The following is a 16,322-nucleotide window of genomic DNA, read 5'->3' on the forward strand; positions in this document are numbered from 1 at the left end:
GTGAGTGCAACACTACTTGTATTTTTTGTATTTTTTATATATATATATATACACACACACACACACACACACTTTTATTTCCTATATGTATAATATATTGTAATTAAAGCATTTTATAATATATTATACATATATAATGCATATATATGATGTACACTTATAATGAAATCATATATATGCATTACATATGTATAATATATTATAAAATGTTTTAATTATTTTATAATATATTATACATATAATATATATATATATATATATATATTTTTTTTTTTTTTACTTTTTAGCAGCCTGGGGGACTGTCTAACAGCTCAGACAGTCCCCCTGCTGGCACCTCCTAGACTCCTATTGCGGCGATGTGATCATGGTGATCACATGGCCCTGTAGGGCAAGGGTGGCAGGAGCAGCTGCAGAAGGACTGCAGGAGTCTCCGGCAGTCCCCCCTGACCGTGATCGCTGGTCCAGGTAAGTCCAGGCTCCTATTTGCCACGGTCGTACTAGGTACGTACGCGATCCTTAACAACCGTTTTTTTGTCGGATGTACGTAGTACGTCCACTGTCGTTAAGGGCATATACATAGATATATATATATGATTTCATTCTAAGTGTATTTTGAGAAAAATATATATATTAATATCAAAATACAGTTACAATAAAATGTTATACATATATATATGTAATGTTTAAAAAAATATTTTTAGTTGATTTATTTTTAATTATTATTTATTTTTATAATATATACATAATATATATAGTTATTATATATATATATGTGTGTGTAATTTTACTCTAAGTGTATTTTTATATTAATATATGTATATATTAATAAAAAAATACACTTAGTATGATTATATATGATATATATATATACATGTATAATATATAGATACAATATATGTGTATATATATATATATCATATATACATATATATATATACACATTTTGTTTTAATTTATTAACTATATTTTTATTTGATTTTTACTTTTTAAAACTTTATTTTTACTTTTTCGCCAGTAGGGGGACTGCCTGTCAGTTCCGGCAGTCCCCCTGCTGGCAGCACTATGGACACCTATGGGGCCATATGACCGCTCTTTTTGAGCGATCACATGGCACCTGGGGGTCCTAAATTGGAGAAGACCGACCGACGGGGGAACGCGGCGATCTGTAAGTACACGGGAGAGGGAGAGTAAGGGTTAAATTTATTTATTTTATTTTAATTTAATTTTTTTACTTTTTACTGAGTGCCTCGACCCCTCAAGGCACTCAGTAGAGACAGAGCATTGGAAGCCTGCCTGAAGGCTTCCGATTCTCTGTCTCACTGTCGGGTTCCAGGGGGAGCGATCATTCGCTAATCTCCGGTGGCCCCCGGCAGTGAGGGGGGTATTACAGCAATGCCTCAACATTAAGGCATTGCTGTAATACCATTAGAGCTGCTGGAAGCGATCATGATCGCTTCCAGAGCTCTAATTACCCCAGGACGTATCAGGTACGTCCGCGGTCCTTAAGGACCGTTTTTTGTCGGATGTACCTGATACGTCAGCGGTCGGGAAGGGGTTAAAAAAGATACACTAATTACTTAATGAAGCAGTTTTGGTGTATAGATCATGCCCCTGCAGTCTACCTGCTCAGTTCTCTGCCAGTTAAATCACGTCTGTTTCTGTTTTTTCAAGCCTTGCCACACCTCCCCTGGCTTTGACTCACACAGTCTCCATAGAATAAAGTCTAATTTTTGCAGTACAGTATATTTACTTTAGAATTTATGAATCTTGACCTTTTATTACACACAGGAGGTTGTTGCAGGCTATAGCAGGCAAATAAATGTGCAGGAAATACTGTGCAGTGAGGGAAGCTAAGAAAATTTAGCTATTTTTCAGGAAGTGGGTATGGAAGTTGTGTGACTATATAAACAATGTGACTTAACTCCTAAGTGGCAGAGAATCGATCACGATCTATACGCCAGAATTATTCTAATAAGCTAAAGATATTTTAGTGCTTAGATTGCCCCTTAAAAGAAGGGGTAACTCTAATATTTTTTGAAGGAATGAGTAAAGCATGATGTCTGATATTGCTAAGTTGTTTTTTTTTTATGTCTGCATTAACCTGTTTACAATGTCAAAGGGGTCTCTGTCATAGTAGAGAAGGCAGCATTGCTACAGTAAATATTTTTTTTGTGTGTGTAGTTGACTGGGACAGATGAAAGTAGTGTGACTCACACATGCAAACAAACATGATGGCCCAACTTTGGATCCAAAACTAGTGCTTTACAAACACTCCCATATGGAATGCAATTACATTCTGTTGGAGTCTGTTCAACAGGCAGATAAAACCACATCCAACAATATGGAGATGCCTTAAGTTAATTTCTCCAGACACTCTCCTAATAGAACTGATTGACAGAATTGACTTGGACCACCGCGTAAACAGGTTAAAGCGAATAAACCAGAAACATGATATTCATGCTGATGGCAATGAAATGTATAGAAATGTGACTAAAGCCCTTGAAACAGCAAAACAATAAATCACGGTGAAATGAAAGCCACAATGCAAACATCACTTAATTCTTTAGTAAATGAGTATCATTGTCTGTTGTTTATAAAAGCAATTTACAGTTTACACCTACCTTACTGACTCATATGGATCAGGCAGCAAAGGATTCGTAGAAATACAATTTGGAGTAGATTTATCAAAATTATAAACTTTGCCTGTGGGGAAAAATGAAAGGGGCATAAAGGAAGAATTAAGTGTGGGTGCCAAACAAAACAAAAAAACAAATACTGAGAAATTGCTTTCAAATCATCCCATGACATACGGCCCTAAGCATTCTTAAAGAAACACTCCAAGCACCATGACCACTGCAGCCTGCTGTAGTGGTGATGGTTCTAGGAGTACAGTGGCACCCCTCACTGTAAATTGCCAAACTTTTTTAGAACATGGATCCAAACATGGATTTCTGAAGACAGACCTGATATTACCATACAGGCTAAAATGACCACAGAAGGAGATTCTATCTGCTATAGGCTAAAACGTTATATTTCTAAAATCTACAGCTAATGGTCTAGAACCACTACACAATTTCTATAACCAGGGTACACGTTTGTGACCCTAGCAAGGATTTCCCATTTATTTCTCCATCATTGCCAGCCTGACAAGCGTACGAGATAAATCTCTAAATTATTTAGTTAGTTGGCGGAATGGATATTTTAAATAAGCTGTCTTCTTCAAACAGGGTACACGTTTGTGACCCTAGCAAGGATTTCCCATTTATTTCTCCATCATTGCCAGCCTGACAAGCGTACGAGATAAATCTCTAAATAATTTAGTTAGTTGGCGGAATGGATATTTTAAATAAGCTGTCTTCTACAAACACACCTTTATGCTTTGGTGAAAATGTTCATTAGGCTGAATTTAATAAACACCCTATCAAAGGCGATACAGCATTTTTAGAGCAATAATGGTCTATACAGACATGTGCGTCAATTGATCATGATTAAATGGATGCATAGATGTTGGACTTTACTTACTTTGGATGCATGAAACACACTTTATCTGTTCTGATATCCGTTCCCTGTGAACAGGGCTCTTGTGAGAACTTACTGCTATTTTTGCTTTTTTGCATAGTGTTCAAAGGAGATGCAAATAAAGATGGATTTTATTAAAGTGGAAACAATGCTGTGATATGATCCCTAAGTTGTCTATGTGCATTTGCTTCAAAATCAGAGACGGTCCATCCCCAAGAGAAACCTTGAGATCGAGGATTGCTGAGTACCTTTCATATGGCTTGAGATATTTCTTCTATTAGCCACAATGTAACAATTCCACTTACTACAATTAATTGGTATAAAAGGAGATGTATGGCTGTGTTGTTTCTTTAGGGGTGTAGTTTGTAGCAAACGAAGAATAAAATTAGCCAGACTCTGAAGTTACATTTCTAAATATACATACCACCAGGGACCATTTCAAAGTGAGGTTTTCCTTCTTCTTCTGATGTGAGATAGCACAATTTTCCCTCTAACATTTCTGCATCAATAAACTTTCCATAGAGCGCTGTCCTTCCATCGGGGTAAACATAGGCTATTTTATCTCCGGTCATCTCTCCTTCTTCATTCACCTCCCCGACAAGGCTTCCTCCGTCCTGCCAAAGCACAGACACAGAAAATAATCACAAGAACTGCAGGGTCTGCTTTGTTCTCCTACTTAATATTTTGTAAAGTGCCATCATCAAAAGTGCCATGATTAAATCACATAAGATTTATAGATACCAAACTACCAATCTGTTATTTCCTCCAAATAGGTTGATTATAAAACTAATGTAGGCTTATAGTCACAATTTAAAAAAATATGCAATAAACTAGATGTTTTTCTTTGCATTTAGATTGAGTAGTATTGCACTTAATCTAACTTATAGATAAATGTGCAAAGTTTCTTTATCATAAAAACTGCTTTGGTTTAAAGGACCATTATGAGCACCAAGACCATTTCATGTTAAAGAAACATTAGGAATACAAACACTGTAGGGCTCCCCTACCTATATTGTCTCAGTTACCACCTACTTGAAGGGGTTTAAAAGGTAAATGCTTCTTACATTACATCCAGTGGAGCACTGGTCTCCATGCTGGAACTCAGCCTCCCTAGCTGAGATCATCAGTCTTGATGATCTCAGCCAATCCATTGCTTCCCCATAGGAAAGAATTGGAAGGCCATTGCGCCCACGTGGCAATGAGACTCATTTTAGCCATAGTCAGTTATAGCTGCGGAGGTGTCTCTAGTGACTGTCTTCCATGTTTTCAGTCGCAGGGTTAAACAGACAGGGACATGGCATCCAGACCACTTTAACCCCTTAAGGACACATGACATGTGTGACATGTCATGATTCCCTTTTATTCCAGAAGTTTGGTCCTTAAGGGGTTAATGAAATGGCATTGGCACTGTAATCCTGCTACTTCAGTCTCACAATGTAAATCATTTTCCTTTTTGAAAATACAGAAATGTTTACATTGTGGGACTAACAACACCTCCAGTGGGTGTCTCCCACAACCAAGTCCGACTCGGATCCTGGCATATGACATCCTCCATTAGAAGCATTTGATTAGCTGAGAACACCATACTTGCTGCATAGGCTCTTTTCGTTCACAATGCTTTCCCTATGAGAGCTGCTCTCTGAGAAGCATATAACTGGACATAAAGTTAGAAAGAAGTCAAAATGCATGATAACAAGAATAGAGGTTAATCAGGCTGCTGCAATAAGCTGGGAAAAAGGTAAGTAAAGGGTAAGCATTTCATTTTTATATGAAAATACAGGGGCAGAAGTCACTATAGTGGCAGAGACCTTATTATATTTAAACAAAAGAATATTATTTTGGGGACTATTAGCTTAACGTTAAGCAATTTTTAAAAGGCTTGTGGGAATGCTCTTACTGAATAGTAGATCCAACAGATGCCATGTCGAATGTTGTCTTTGTATTGGCCTTTGAAGATCAGTTTTCCATCTGGGTCATACTCTTGAGCTGGCCCATTCAGCTCTCCATCTACATATGTTCCATGGAGGGCCCCTCCATCCTCATACGTGTAAATACCAAGGCCTTGTAATGCATCATCCACATAAAATCCTTCTAAAGTGCTAGAGAGAAAAGGGAACATATCAGATCACTGATCAAAAATGTAAATATTCTCCCTATGCTTCATTAACCTAATGTCATTTAGGATGTTTATTACAGACTAGAAAATAGAGATGTGCATTGTATATTAAAAACTCCACACAAAATATATTTTTTTTTTACAAAATACAAAAAAAACATACAGAAATCCTTTAATTCCTATGCCATGCAAAAATAAGTAGACTTAAATAGCTAGTTTACATATAATACATACAATATAGTAGGTGGATATATCTGTAAAATATATCTGGATATATCTGTAAAATATATAAAGCAATATAGTGTAATGATAAAATGATAAATAAATAGGAATTGGAGTCAGGTACTCACAAGCCCAGAGCCAAATCTCAACATATGGCTCTCATTGTTAATGCTGTGGGACTTTTACTAAGGATGTCCCTTTCCTATTTCCAGATGACCTTATGGTTGTTCCGCTGAGCATCAATAAAAGCTCCACAGATCAGATGATATCCTTTAAGGATGAAACTTTATTGCTCCACAATTTGGAGTAAAAAACTGTATAAAACTCTTCAGATAAAAAAAGAGAAATAATAAAAGTGTATCTATAGCTTATGACTATAGAGCTCTATAAGTTATAAAATAAGTCCTGCCAATTGGCAAAGAAGTCCAAATAAAGATGTCCGAAACGCGGGCTTTTTCAATCGGTGTGTAAAGCTCTCCTGTAGCTCGGCGTCTTCTTAACTGTCAGGGTACCTGCGGTCTCTACCTCCGAAAGAGGTAGAGACTTAGCTGTTCCTCCATCCAGACGGCCTGATGGCTCCCTTCCCCAAGGTCTATCCGGTCATGCAAGGCCGGCCGCGAGGGAGTGACTGCCTTTTACAGCATCTAGGCAGGAAGTTGTCATCAGGACACTCCTCCGGAACGACCTGTCACTCAATTGCTGCAGGACTAATCAGGACGCCTCGGAGGCGTGGTTACTGCTCTGAACAGGGTATTTAACAGAGCTTCGTTCATTAGCTCATTGCCCTGTCGTGGTTCTAGCTTGTTCTAGTCACTCAGTGCTTGTGTATTCTATTATCCCTTTTGGTTTTGACCCGGCTTGTTTACCTTACTCTGCTTATCTCTGTTACCCTTGATTCGGCTTGTCTCTCGCTTACCTGTCTTCTGTTACCCTCGACCTCGGCTTGTCTTTGACCATTCTATACTGTACTACTTACGTTAGTCCGGCCATTCTAAGGTCCGGTATACGTATCTGGCTACTGTTTGTACTCTGCGTGTTGGATCCCTGTCCCGATCCTGACATTACGACAGGGCCAATGGATCCTGCAAGTACAAACAGTCAGCTTGCTTCTCCTGATCCTAGGTTTGAAGCCATGGATCACAGAATGGATCAGATGGCGCTTGCGCTACAGGCTCTATTATCTCGTGCCAATAACCCACCAGAGGAGATACGTAATACCCCTGTTTCTCCTGTCGGTTCAGGTCTAGAGGTAGCCACAGTGGGTGCTTCTTCTCGCATTACCCCCCCAGTACGCTATGGTGGGGCTCCTGAGAAGTGTCGTGGGTTCTTAAACCAAATTAGTATCCATTTTGAATTGCAACCTCGCTCTTATCCTACAGATAGGGCAAAGGTAGGATTTATTATCACCCTACTTATTGAGAAAGCTCTGAGATGGGCCAACCCATTATGGGAGAACGATAACCCATTAGTTTATAACTATAACGCCTTTGTAGCTGCTTTTAGAAGAACATTTGACCCTCCAGGTAGAAAGGTTAATGCAGCCAGATTACTGTTGCGTCTGAAACAGGAGAACCGAACACTGGTGGATTATGCACTAGAGTTCAGGTCTCTGGCGTCAGAGGTCAAGTGGAATGAGCAGGCGTATATGGATGTATTTTTGAATGGCTTATCTGAAGTAATCCTTGATGAGGTTGCTACCAGAGAACTCCCTGAGAATTTAGAGGATTTAATTTCGTTCATCTCTCATATAGATGAACGTTTAAGAGAGAGACAGAACACTCGAGAGAGGAACCGGAGACCTTCTTTTAGGTTAGCCCCCGCTTTTCCAAGTCCTGACTCCACGGTATCTTTGCTTCCTGAACCTATGCAGATAGGGTATACCCGCCTCTCTGAGGAGGAAAGACAGTACAGGAGAAGAGAGGGTTTGTGTATGTATTGTGGAGCTAAGGGTCACTTACTCTCAAACTGTTCTAACCGCCCGGGAAACGCTCGCACCTAAGTCTCTCTAGAGGACAGGCCTTGGGTGTTTCTATTTTGTCCTCTACTCCTAATTATAAAGATCACAGGCTTCTGCTACCAGTTTCCTTAACTTGCGGGAGGGAAGTAGTAAGGGCTATGGCTTTGATAGATTCCGGTGCTGCTGAGAATTTTATCGACCAAGCCTTTGCTAGTAAAAACAATTTCCCATCCCAGCTAAGGGAGACACCCTTGGCCGTTGAGGCCATAGATGGTAGACCACTACTAGACCCTGTTATCTTTCGTGAGACCATACCCATTGAGTTAAATGTTGGTATTCTACACGTGGAGAATTTATCTCTTCTGCTCATTTCGTCTCCTTCCGTTCCCATAGTTCTGGGGTACCCATGGTTGAAAGAACATAACCCTATTATTGATTGGGAGTTAGGGGAGATACACTCGTGGGGCCAGGGCTGCCAGGATCGGTGTTTGTGCAAGGTTTCTCCATTAGCTAATATTAACATACAGGAGAATCCTACTCAGTCCACAGAAAGACAAATACCAGACCTTTACCTAGACTTAAGGGCAGTGTTTGACAAGAAGAATGCCGATTCTTTGCCACCACACAGGTCATTTGACTGTAAAATTAAGCTTCTACCCGGGACTATGCCTCCGAGGGGCCATGTATATCCTTTGTCTGTTCAGGAAAACTCGGTTCTAGAGGAGTATATTCAGGAGAATTTAGAAAAGGGATTCATCAGGAGGTCTTCTTCTCCGGCCGGGGCGGGGTTCTTTTTCATTAAAAAGAAAGATGGCACGCTGAGACCTTGTATCGATTACCGAGGCTTGAATAAAATAACTGTCAGAAATGCCTATCCCATCCCACTGATTACCGAGTTATTTGATCGTCTTAAGGGCTTCACCAAGTTAGATCTCAGAGGGGCTTACAATTTGGTGAGAATCCAGCAAGGTCACGAGTGGATGACGGCATTCAATACCCGGTATGGCCATTACGAATACACTGTTATGCCATTTGGACTATGCAATGCTCCTGCAGTATTTCAAGAGTTGATTAATGAGGTACTTAGGGAGTTTCAGCATGATTGTGTTATTGTTTACCTGGACGACATACTAATACACTCTAAGGAGATTGAGACTCACCATAGACAGGTCAGAAAGGTGTTACACAAACTTCTGCAACATGGTCTATACTGCAAATTGGAGAAGTGCAGTTTTGATCAGTCTCAGGTAGACTTTCTTGGGTACGTGATTTCTGGGGAAGGTTTTAAAATGGATCCTGGTAAACTCCAATCTATTTTAGACTGGCCTTTGCCCAAAGGACTCAAGGCTATCCAAAGGTTTATTGGTTTTTCCAACTACTATAGGCGCTTCATTAAGGGTTACTCCTCTATCATTGCGCCTATTACCAATATGACGAAACAAGGGGCTGATACTAAGTTCTGGTCTGAGGAAGCTCTTGGTGCTTTTAAGACTCTCAAGGAACTTTTTGCCTCAGCTCCCATTCTAGTTCATCCTGATACGACTCTGCCTTTCTTGCTCGAGGTCGATGCTTCTGAGACAGGAGTTGGGGCTGTTCTGTCTCAAAGGTTAGGGGTGGATAAACCGTTACACCCTTGTGGTTTCTTCTCTAAAAAAATTTCTGGGCCTGAGAGCAGATATGACATCGGGGAGAGGGAACTGTTAGCGGTCATTAAGGCTTTAAAGGAGTGGAGACATTTACTGGAAGGGACACTACACCCTGTTACTATCCTAACGGATCATAAGAACTTGTCTTATATTGGGGAGGCTAAGCGCTTGTCTGCCAGGCAGGCTCGCTGGGCTTTGTTCCTCACTCACTTTAATTATGTACTCACGTATAGACCTGGTTCTAAGAACTCTAAAGCCGATGCTTTGTCTCGTCAATATGAACCATCCACTATAACTGAACCACTTCTGTCCTCCATAGTTCCTAAGGGGAATATCATCGCGAACACGAATCTCAGGATTCACTCTCCATTGCTTTCTGAGATCATGAAGTTTCAGCATTTGGCACCCAAACAGACTCCTGGGGATCGACACTTCGTTCCTACCGCTCTCCAACTGGAGGTGCTACGCTGTCTCCATAACAGCAAGGTGGCTGGGCATCCTGGCATCCGCAAGACTTATGCGCTGGTCTCTAAAGATTTTTGGTGGCCTGACTTACGCATGGATATTAAAGAATTCATCGGGGCATGTGAAGTTTGTACCAAGACCAAGCTACCCCATTCGCTTCCATGCGGATTTCTGCACCCTTTAGAGGTTCCTGAAAAGCCTTGGTCCTGTCTGGCAATGGACTTCATTGTTGATTTGCCTATCTCTAAAAAGCAGACTGTCATCTCACTGTGGTAGACAGATTTACTAAAATGGCTCACTTCATTCCCTTACCTAAACTCCCATCTTCGCCCGAATTAGCGGAGATATTCGCCAGGGAGATTTTCCGTTTGCATGGGATACCTTCCCAAATTGTCTCTGACAGAGGCTCCCAATTTGTTTCCCGTTTTTGGAGATCATTCTGCTCCCAACTAGGCATCAAATTGAATTTCTCCTCTGCCTATCATCCTCAGTCCAATGGAGCTGCTGAACGCACTAACCAAAAAGTTGAACAATATTTACGTTGTTTCGTTTCAGAACACCAGGACGATTGGGTCGGTTTGATTCCTTGGGCGGAGTTTGCACATAACAATCTCATTTGTGATTCTACGCATTCTAGCCCTTTTTTCTTGAATTATGGCTTTCATCCTTCCATCCTTCCTTCGGAGTCTTCTTCTCAAGGGATACCGTCGGTGGATGTTCATGTTGCCAATTTAAGAGAGTTGTGGGATCAAACTCGACAAATCCTTCTGCACAATTCTACGCTGGTTAAAAGACCCGCTGACAAACGTAGAAGGGCAGCACCGGTGTTTGTTCCAGGCGATAGAGTATGGTTAAGTACTAGAAACATTCGGTTAAAAGTGCCGTCCATGAAGTTTGCTCCTCGATATATTGGACCTTACAGGGTACTGTCTCAAATTAACCCAGTTGCGTATCGTTTAGCGTTGCCTAATGCCTTACGCATTCCTAATTCATTTCATGTTTCCTTGCTAAAACCATTAATATGTAACAGGTTCTCCTCCACGATCGCCCCTCCCCGCTCAGTTCAGGTGGAGGGTCAGGAGGAGTATGAGGTCAATTCCATCGTTGATTCTCGAATCTCCCGGGGGAAACTGCAATATCTGGTCGATTGGAAGGGTTATGGTCCTGAGGAGAGAAGTTGGGTACCTCAGGAGGAGGTGCATGCTCCCCGTCTCCGCAGGGCGTTTCACTCTCGATTCCCTTCTCGCCCTGGTGTATTCCGCCCGGTGGGCGTATCTGAGAGGGGGGGTACTGTCAGGGTACCTGCGGTCTCTACCTCCGAAAGAGGTAGAGACTTAGCTGTTCCTCCATCCAGACGGCCTGATGGCTCCCTTCCCCAAGGTCTATCCGGTCATGCAAGGCCGGCCGCGAGGGAGTGACTGCCTTTTACAGCATCTAGGCAGGAAGTTGTCATCAGGACACTCCTCCGGAACGACCTGTCACTCAATTGCTGCAGGACCAATCAGGACGCCTCGGAGGCGTGGTTACTGCTCTGAACAGGGTATTTAACAGAGCTTCGTTCATTAGCTCATTGCCCTGTCGTGGTTCTAGCTTGTTCTAGTCACTCAGTGCTTGTGTATTCTATTATCCCTTTTGGTTTTGACCCGGCTTGTTTACCTTACTCTGCTTATCTCTGTTACCCTTGATTCGGCTTGTCTCTCGCTTACCTGTCTTTTGTTACCCTCGACCTCGGCTTGTCTTTGACCATTCTATACTGTACTACTTACATTAGTCCGGCCATTCTAAGGTCCGGTATACGTATCTGGCTACTGTTTGTACTCTGCGTGTTGGATCCCTGTCCCGATCCTGACATTAACCACCTCGTTATTTTCACTTCCGGGTTCCGGCTATCGCACATTTGGAACGCAACGTGCGTTCCAAATCCGACGGAATGCGTTCCACTTCCGGGTGGCGTCGCCTATGTCGGCTGACGTCACTGGAACGCATACCGAACGGATCGTGCGTTCCATTGCGGAATTTCATTTTTTTTTTTTTTTTATATTCTTTATTTTTGTAGTGCTTAGAGTTACAAACATGCTTATATCGCCACGACAGCACATACAAGCAGATGGAATAACAAATAATAAACAGTTTTGTGGCAATCATTGACAGCACACATTTTCAAAAGGAATCAGGCAAGGCATAAATGTCTATACCATTAGTTTCAATCAGGCTGCTAGCTACGAAAGGTAGGATAGACATTTTGGTTAACATCAGGAACTTATGAAGATTAACATACCATATGCAAGCGTAGGTAATATGCTAGAGATCCAATGCAACATTTTCATACTATCCAGTGATTCGCTATAGTGTAGGTTACAGTAAATTGCGTTTGTCTCGATTAGAGTCCTGCATAGCAGGTTGAGCGTTAACGTGCCTAACAAACGTGTCTAGAGATAGGGGAAATGTTGCACTTGTTAGATAATTTCAACAGGGAATACCACTGGAATGCTTCTCGGTAATGGCACATACCACTGCTAGCCTTAATATTCTGTCAAGTCATGAAAGAAAAGGAGAATCAAGAAAGGAAAAAAGACAAAACAAGAAAAACCTCATGTATATGGTTCACAGCTTAGTAGAAAGGGTCCCGGTGGAGCTGGCAAGTCATGAGGGAACCTTCTGCGGGGAGCAACTGGAGGGCAGTCACCAACCCATGCAACAGACTAGCCGATACCCAGTGCAGGAATAAGCATGCTGTGTTTGTTAGGAATGATGTGAGTTGCAGTAATAAAAACTCAGTAGTTAACTGTTCTGGTTGTTAGGCAGGGAATGTGTCCAGGCATCAGTCCCAGAGTAAAGGTGGTGGCATGTAAGGGGCATATAAGAAAGCGAGGTCATATCGGTAGTTCACCATGATAAACCGGGTCTGCAATGCCGTCTGAGCCTGTGCCGAAAGACAGTCCAGGGCCTCTCACCCATTCATCCAATGCCCAGTCTGTGGGAAAGTCGTTGGTCGCTCTGCCGAGGGTCTCTCCTGACTGCCAGCACTCCAGGGGTTAAAATCCTCATGGTGTTCCCTTTCGCCGTCTCATGTGTCTGCTGCCGGTGTTGAGCTTCGTGCATGCGGGTGCTGTTCAGCTTCGGCGTCCCCGATCTGGGCTGTAGCAAGGAGCCGTCTTTGGCTAGGTATGTGACCCGCTGTGTAACTCTGCTCTTCAGGTCAGTCTTAGTGGAGCTGGCAGTGTGGTGGGTGGGTGATGTCTGCAGGCTTTTGTCTTGGTTGCGGTGCCTCGTTTGCTGTGGGGCGTGGTGACCCTGTCGGGTGGAGGAGGGTCCGCACGAGCCTCCCATGGGGATCCCCGGTGCCGGTGGTTAATGCCCTTTCGTTGCTTCGGCCGCCCAGTCACATTGCCCTGCACTCGCTCTAGCAGTGGTGGCGCTTTGCTCGGGTGCTTTGCTTGCTTGCGAGGTGGTGTGCGGCGGCGTGCTGCCGTTGTGGCTGATATCAGTGCTGGGTGTGAGCTTCTTACCCGCAGTCGCTCCCAGAATCTCAGGCACACTGTATCGATTTTGGCCTTGAAGGCCGCTGCCCATTCTTCAGTGGTCTGCTGCTTCAGGTCAGTGGTCCCGCTGTCGGCCATCTTAGCTAGGCCTCGTGGGGCCGTCTGAACGGCTTTGTGTCGAGTGGTGTGCCAGAGGTGGGTGCTCTCTGTGTGTTGGTGGACCGGGATGACCCCCACCGGTCCAGCGGGGGGGGGGGACAGGAGCCTCTTTCGTGGCAGGGGGAGAGCGGCCGTCTCTCCCGCACCAGCCTTCGAGTAGGCCTCAGTTGTTTTTCCGGCAAATATTGCTTAATGGGTATCTTTGTCCTCCGCTTATTGTGCCCTTTTGATTGTTGGGCCGGTTGGTCGCCGTTTGGGTCATGTAAAATGGCTTTCCATGCGGGCTAGTACAGGAGCCCTTGAGATTGCGACCGCTCGGCTCTGCGGCTAGGCCCCGCCCACATTGCGGAATTTCTATATAATATCATGCAAGCTCATGTTAGTTTCAATAAATACACTCCATACACTTCCGGAGCTTTTATTGATGCTCAGCCGGAACAACCATAAGGTCATCTGTAAAAAGGAAAGGGACATCCTTAGTAAAAGTCCCACAGCATTGACAATGAGAGCCATATGTTGAGATTTGGCTCTGGGCTTGTGAGTACCTGACTCCAATTCCTATTTATTTATCATTTGTACAGACAATATTACACTATATTGCTTTATATATTTTACAGATATATCCAGAAGTGTGATCCACCTACTATATTGTATGTATTATATGTTTGCATTTCTTTGAGTGGTGTAAGGGGTTTCCACTCAGGTGGTCTTTGGCATTTAGTGCTACCACATTTAGTCCCATTTGTTACTGTATATACTTTTGTTTTGTGAAATAGCTAGTTGACAAAAGCAGAAAGGCAGATACAATTTTACAACATTATGACCCCCACTGTCACATCCCAAAGAGTTTTCTTCGTGTTATAAAATATAACCTATGCCCAGTAAATGCATATGTGTTTTTGTGCTTTTTTGTGGACGCAATGATTGTCAAATAGGTAATTAGCTAATAATTAATGTTATGTAAATTTTCATTCGATTGGCTTAGGTTGTGTTTTAAAAGAACATTATAGTGTTATACAGTGACCTGCTAGCTGTTTAGATTCCTCCCCCCGCCCCCCACATTCCCGAGTGAAGCCAAAAATTGAAGCAATTGGGAGACTAGTGCGCATGTGCGTGAGAATTGCGTATGACTGAGCTCTTACAGGGAAGCACCTCTAGTTGTTGTCAGGAAGCGTGAAGAAAGGCACTAGAGGGGTTGTAACCCTGCAATGAAAATATTGCATTTTCTACAAACTGTACTGTTTTAGCTTGCAGGGTTTAAACTACAGTGCCCCTGCACCAAGACCCCTTCAATGAGATGTAGTAGCTGAATCCCTCCTAATGCCTCTTTTGAAGCAGACTATACACTCATTCTGGAGTGACTTTATGGGCTGTAGGGGGATTCTACTAGGGAAGTGTGTGTCTTCCACAGAATCTTCAGACATCTTCAGGTGGCAATGACGAGGGATAAGAGGGCTGTCGAAATAAAATATAAAACAAAAGCTTCAGGGTGAACTCCAGGAAAGTGTATTGCCTCCCTGTGGCTGCCTTTCTGTAAAGTATATAGGAATTATATACTGCAATCTGGACATTGTATGTCAGATATGAACAAGTCAAATCTACTCCCCCCATATGCTTGTTGTATTCAACAATGCACTTGGCTTCTCGATTTGTGCATGGCTTCTGTGGACTGACACTGGCACTGTGTTCTCATCATGAAGTGTGAACAACATGTATACGTCTTTTCTGTCCGTGTACCTAAGGGCCACAAACTCATCATGTCGCCAAGCGGTTGTGCCTTCGCGTTTTTTCCAACAGTTAGGTTCGGTGGCAAAACCTTTCTGATTATTCTGCACTGTGCCATAGGCTGGGGTATCAAAGTAAAATATTTTTTTCAAATAAATGTATGCTAGTATAAAAATGACCTAGCCATAGGCGATATCCCTTTTTCATTAATGTCACCACAGGATTAAGGCAGCCTTGTGGATCTAGTTGATTGTCATTCCCTGCATAAATGCAAACTGCCAAGGTACACCCAGTGTTGCATTCCCCCAATTTAAATTTTATTCCATGGATAATAAATTGATGGAGCATACTGCTTGAAAAGCAATCTTCCCAAGAATTGTAAAAGTGACTAGTCCATGCAGATTTTTTTTTGTGTGTGTTTAATTTTCAGATTTTTTTTTTTGACAAGTGATCAATTAGGGGCATCATTTCTAGGGGGGCACTGGATGAAATGGAGGAAACAGAGAAGCTGTTTATACCTATCTCTCTTTATAATCCCAAGAAAAAAGAGAGGTGGCTAGAATGGTGTGCTTATGCCAGTAACTACTATTACGTTTTTTTTGTTGTTTCTTTTCACAATCCCAATTACTAGCACCTGCACCCAAAACCTGCATCAGTGTGGCAGTAGGGTGCCTAATATTCTTTCTTCTGTAGTGAAATTCACTACCGTGTTTCCCCGAAAATAAGACCTACCCCGAAAATAAGCCCTAGCCGAATTTTCGGGGTGGGCTGCAATATAAGCCCTACCCCGAAAATAAGACCTAGGGATTTTACCTTTGCGGCCCGGCGAGACTTCCTTCTTCTATGAGGAGGGGGAGGAGCGTTGCGGGTCGCGGCATCGCGCAGTGTGATGACGACGTGCGCAGCGTGATGACGACGTGCGCAGCGCCGTCAGTCTGCCTTCACGGATCTTCAGCGGAAGGATCCATTCCGGGCGGTGAGGCACCCAGTGGTCGGACTCTTTGAACTGTGAGTAGATATTTTATGTCTGG

At 42.7% G+C, this 16,322-nt stretch overlaps 1 protein-coding gene across 1 annotated transcript in view; it reads right to left on the bottom strand.

The window, feature by feature from the left end:
• SETD7 (SET domain containing 7, histone lysine methyltransferase) overlaps positions 1 to 16,322 on the bottom strand; it is an 83,814-nt gene that overhangs the window by 18,366 nt on the left and 49,126 nt on the right. Inside the window, exons 3-5 of the mRNA XM_063460076.1 lie at positions 5,417 to 5,618; positions 3,944 to 4,133; positions 2,622 to 2,703 (exon numbers count right to left, since the gene is read on the bottom strand). Of these exons, the coding sequence (XP_063316146.1) occupies positions 2,622 to 2,703; positions 3,944 to 4,133; positions 5,417 to 5,618 (474 nt within the window). The remainder of the gene's footprint in view (positions 1 to 2,621; positions 2,704 to 3,943; positions 4,134 to 5,416; positions 5,619 to 16,322) is intronic.

The sequence above is a fragment of the Pelobates fuscus genome, chromosome 6 (genome assembly GCF_036172605.1).
Source record: "Pelobates fuscus isolate aPelFus1 chromosome 6, aPelFus1.pri, whole genome shotgun sequence".
Classification (NCBI taxonomy): Eukaryota; Metazoa; Chordata; class Amphibia; order Anura; family Pelobatidae; genus Pelobates; species Pelobates fuscus.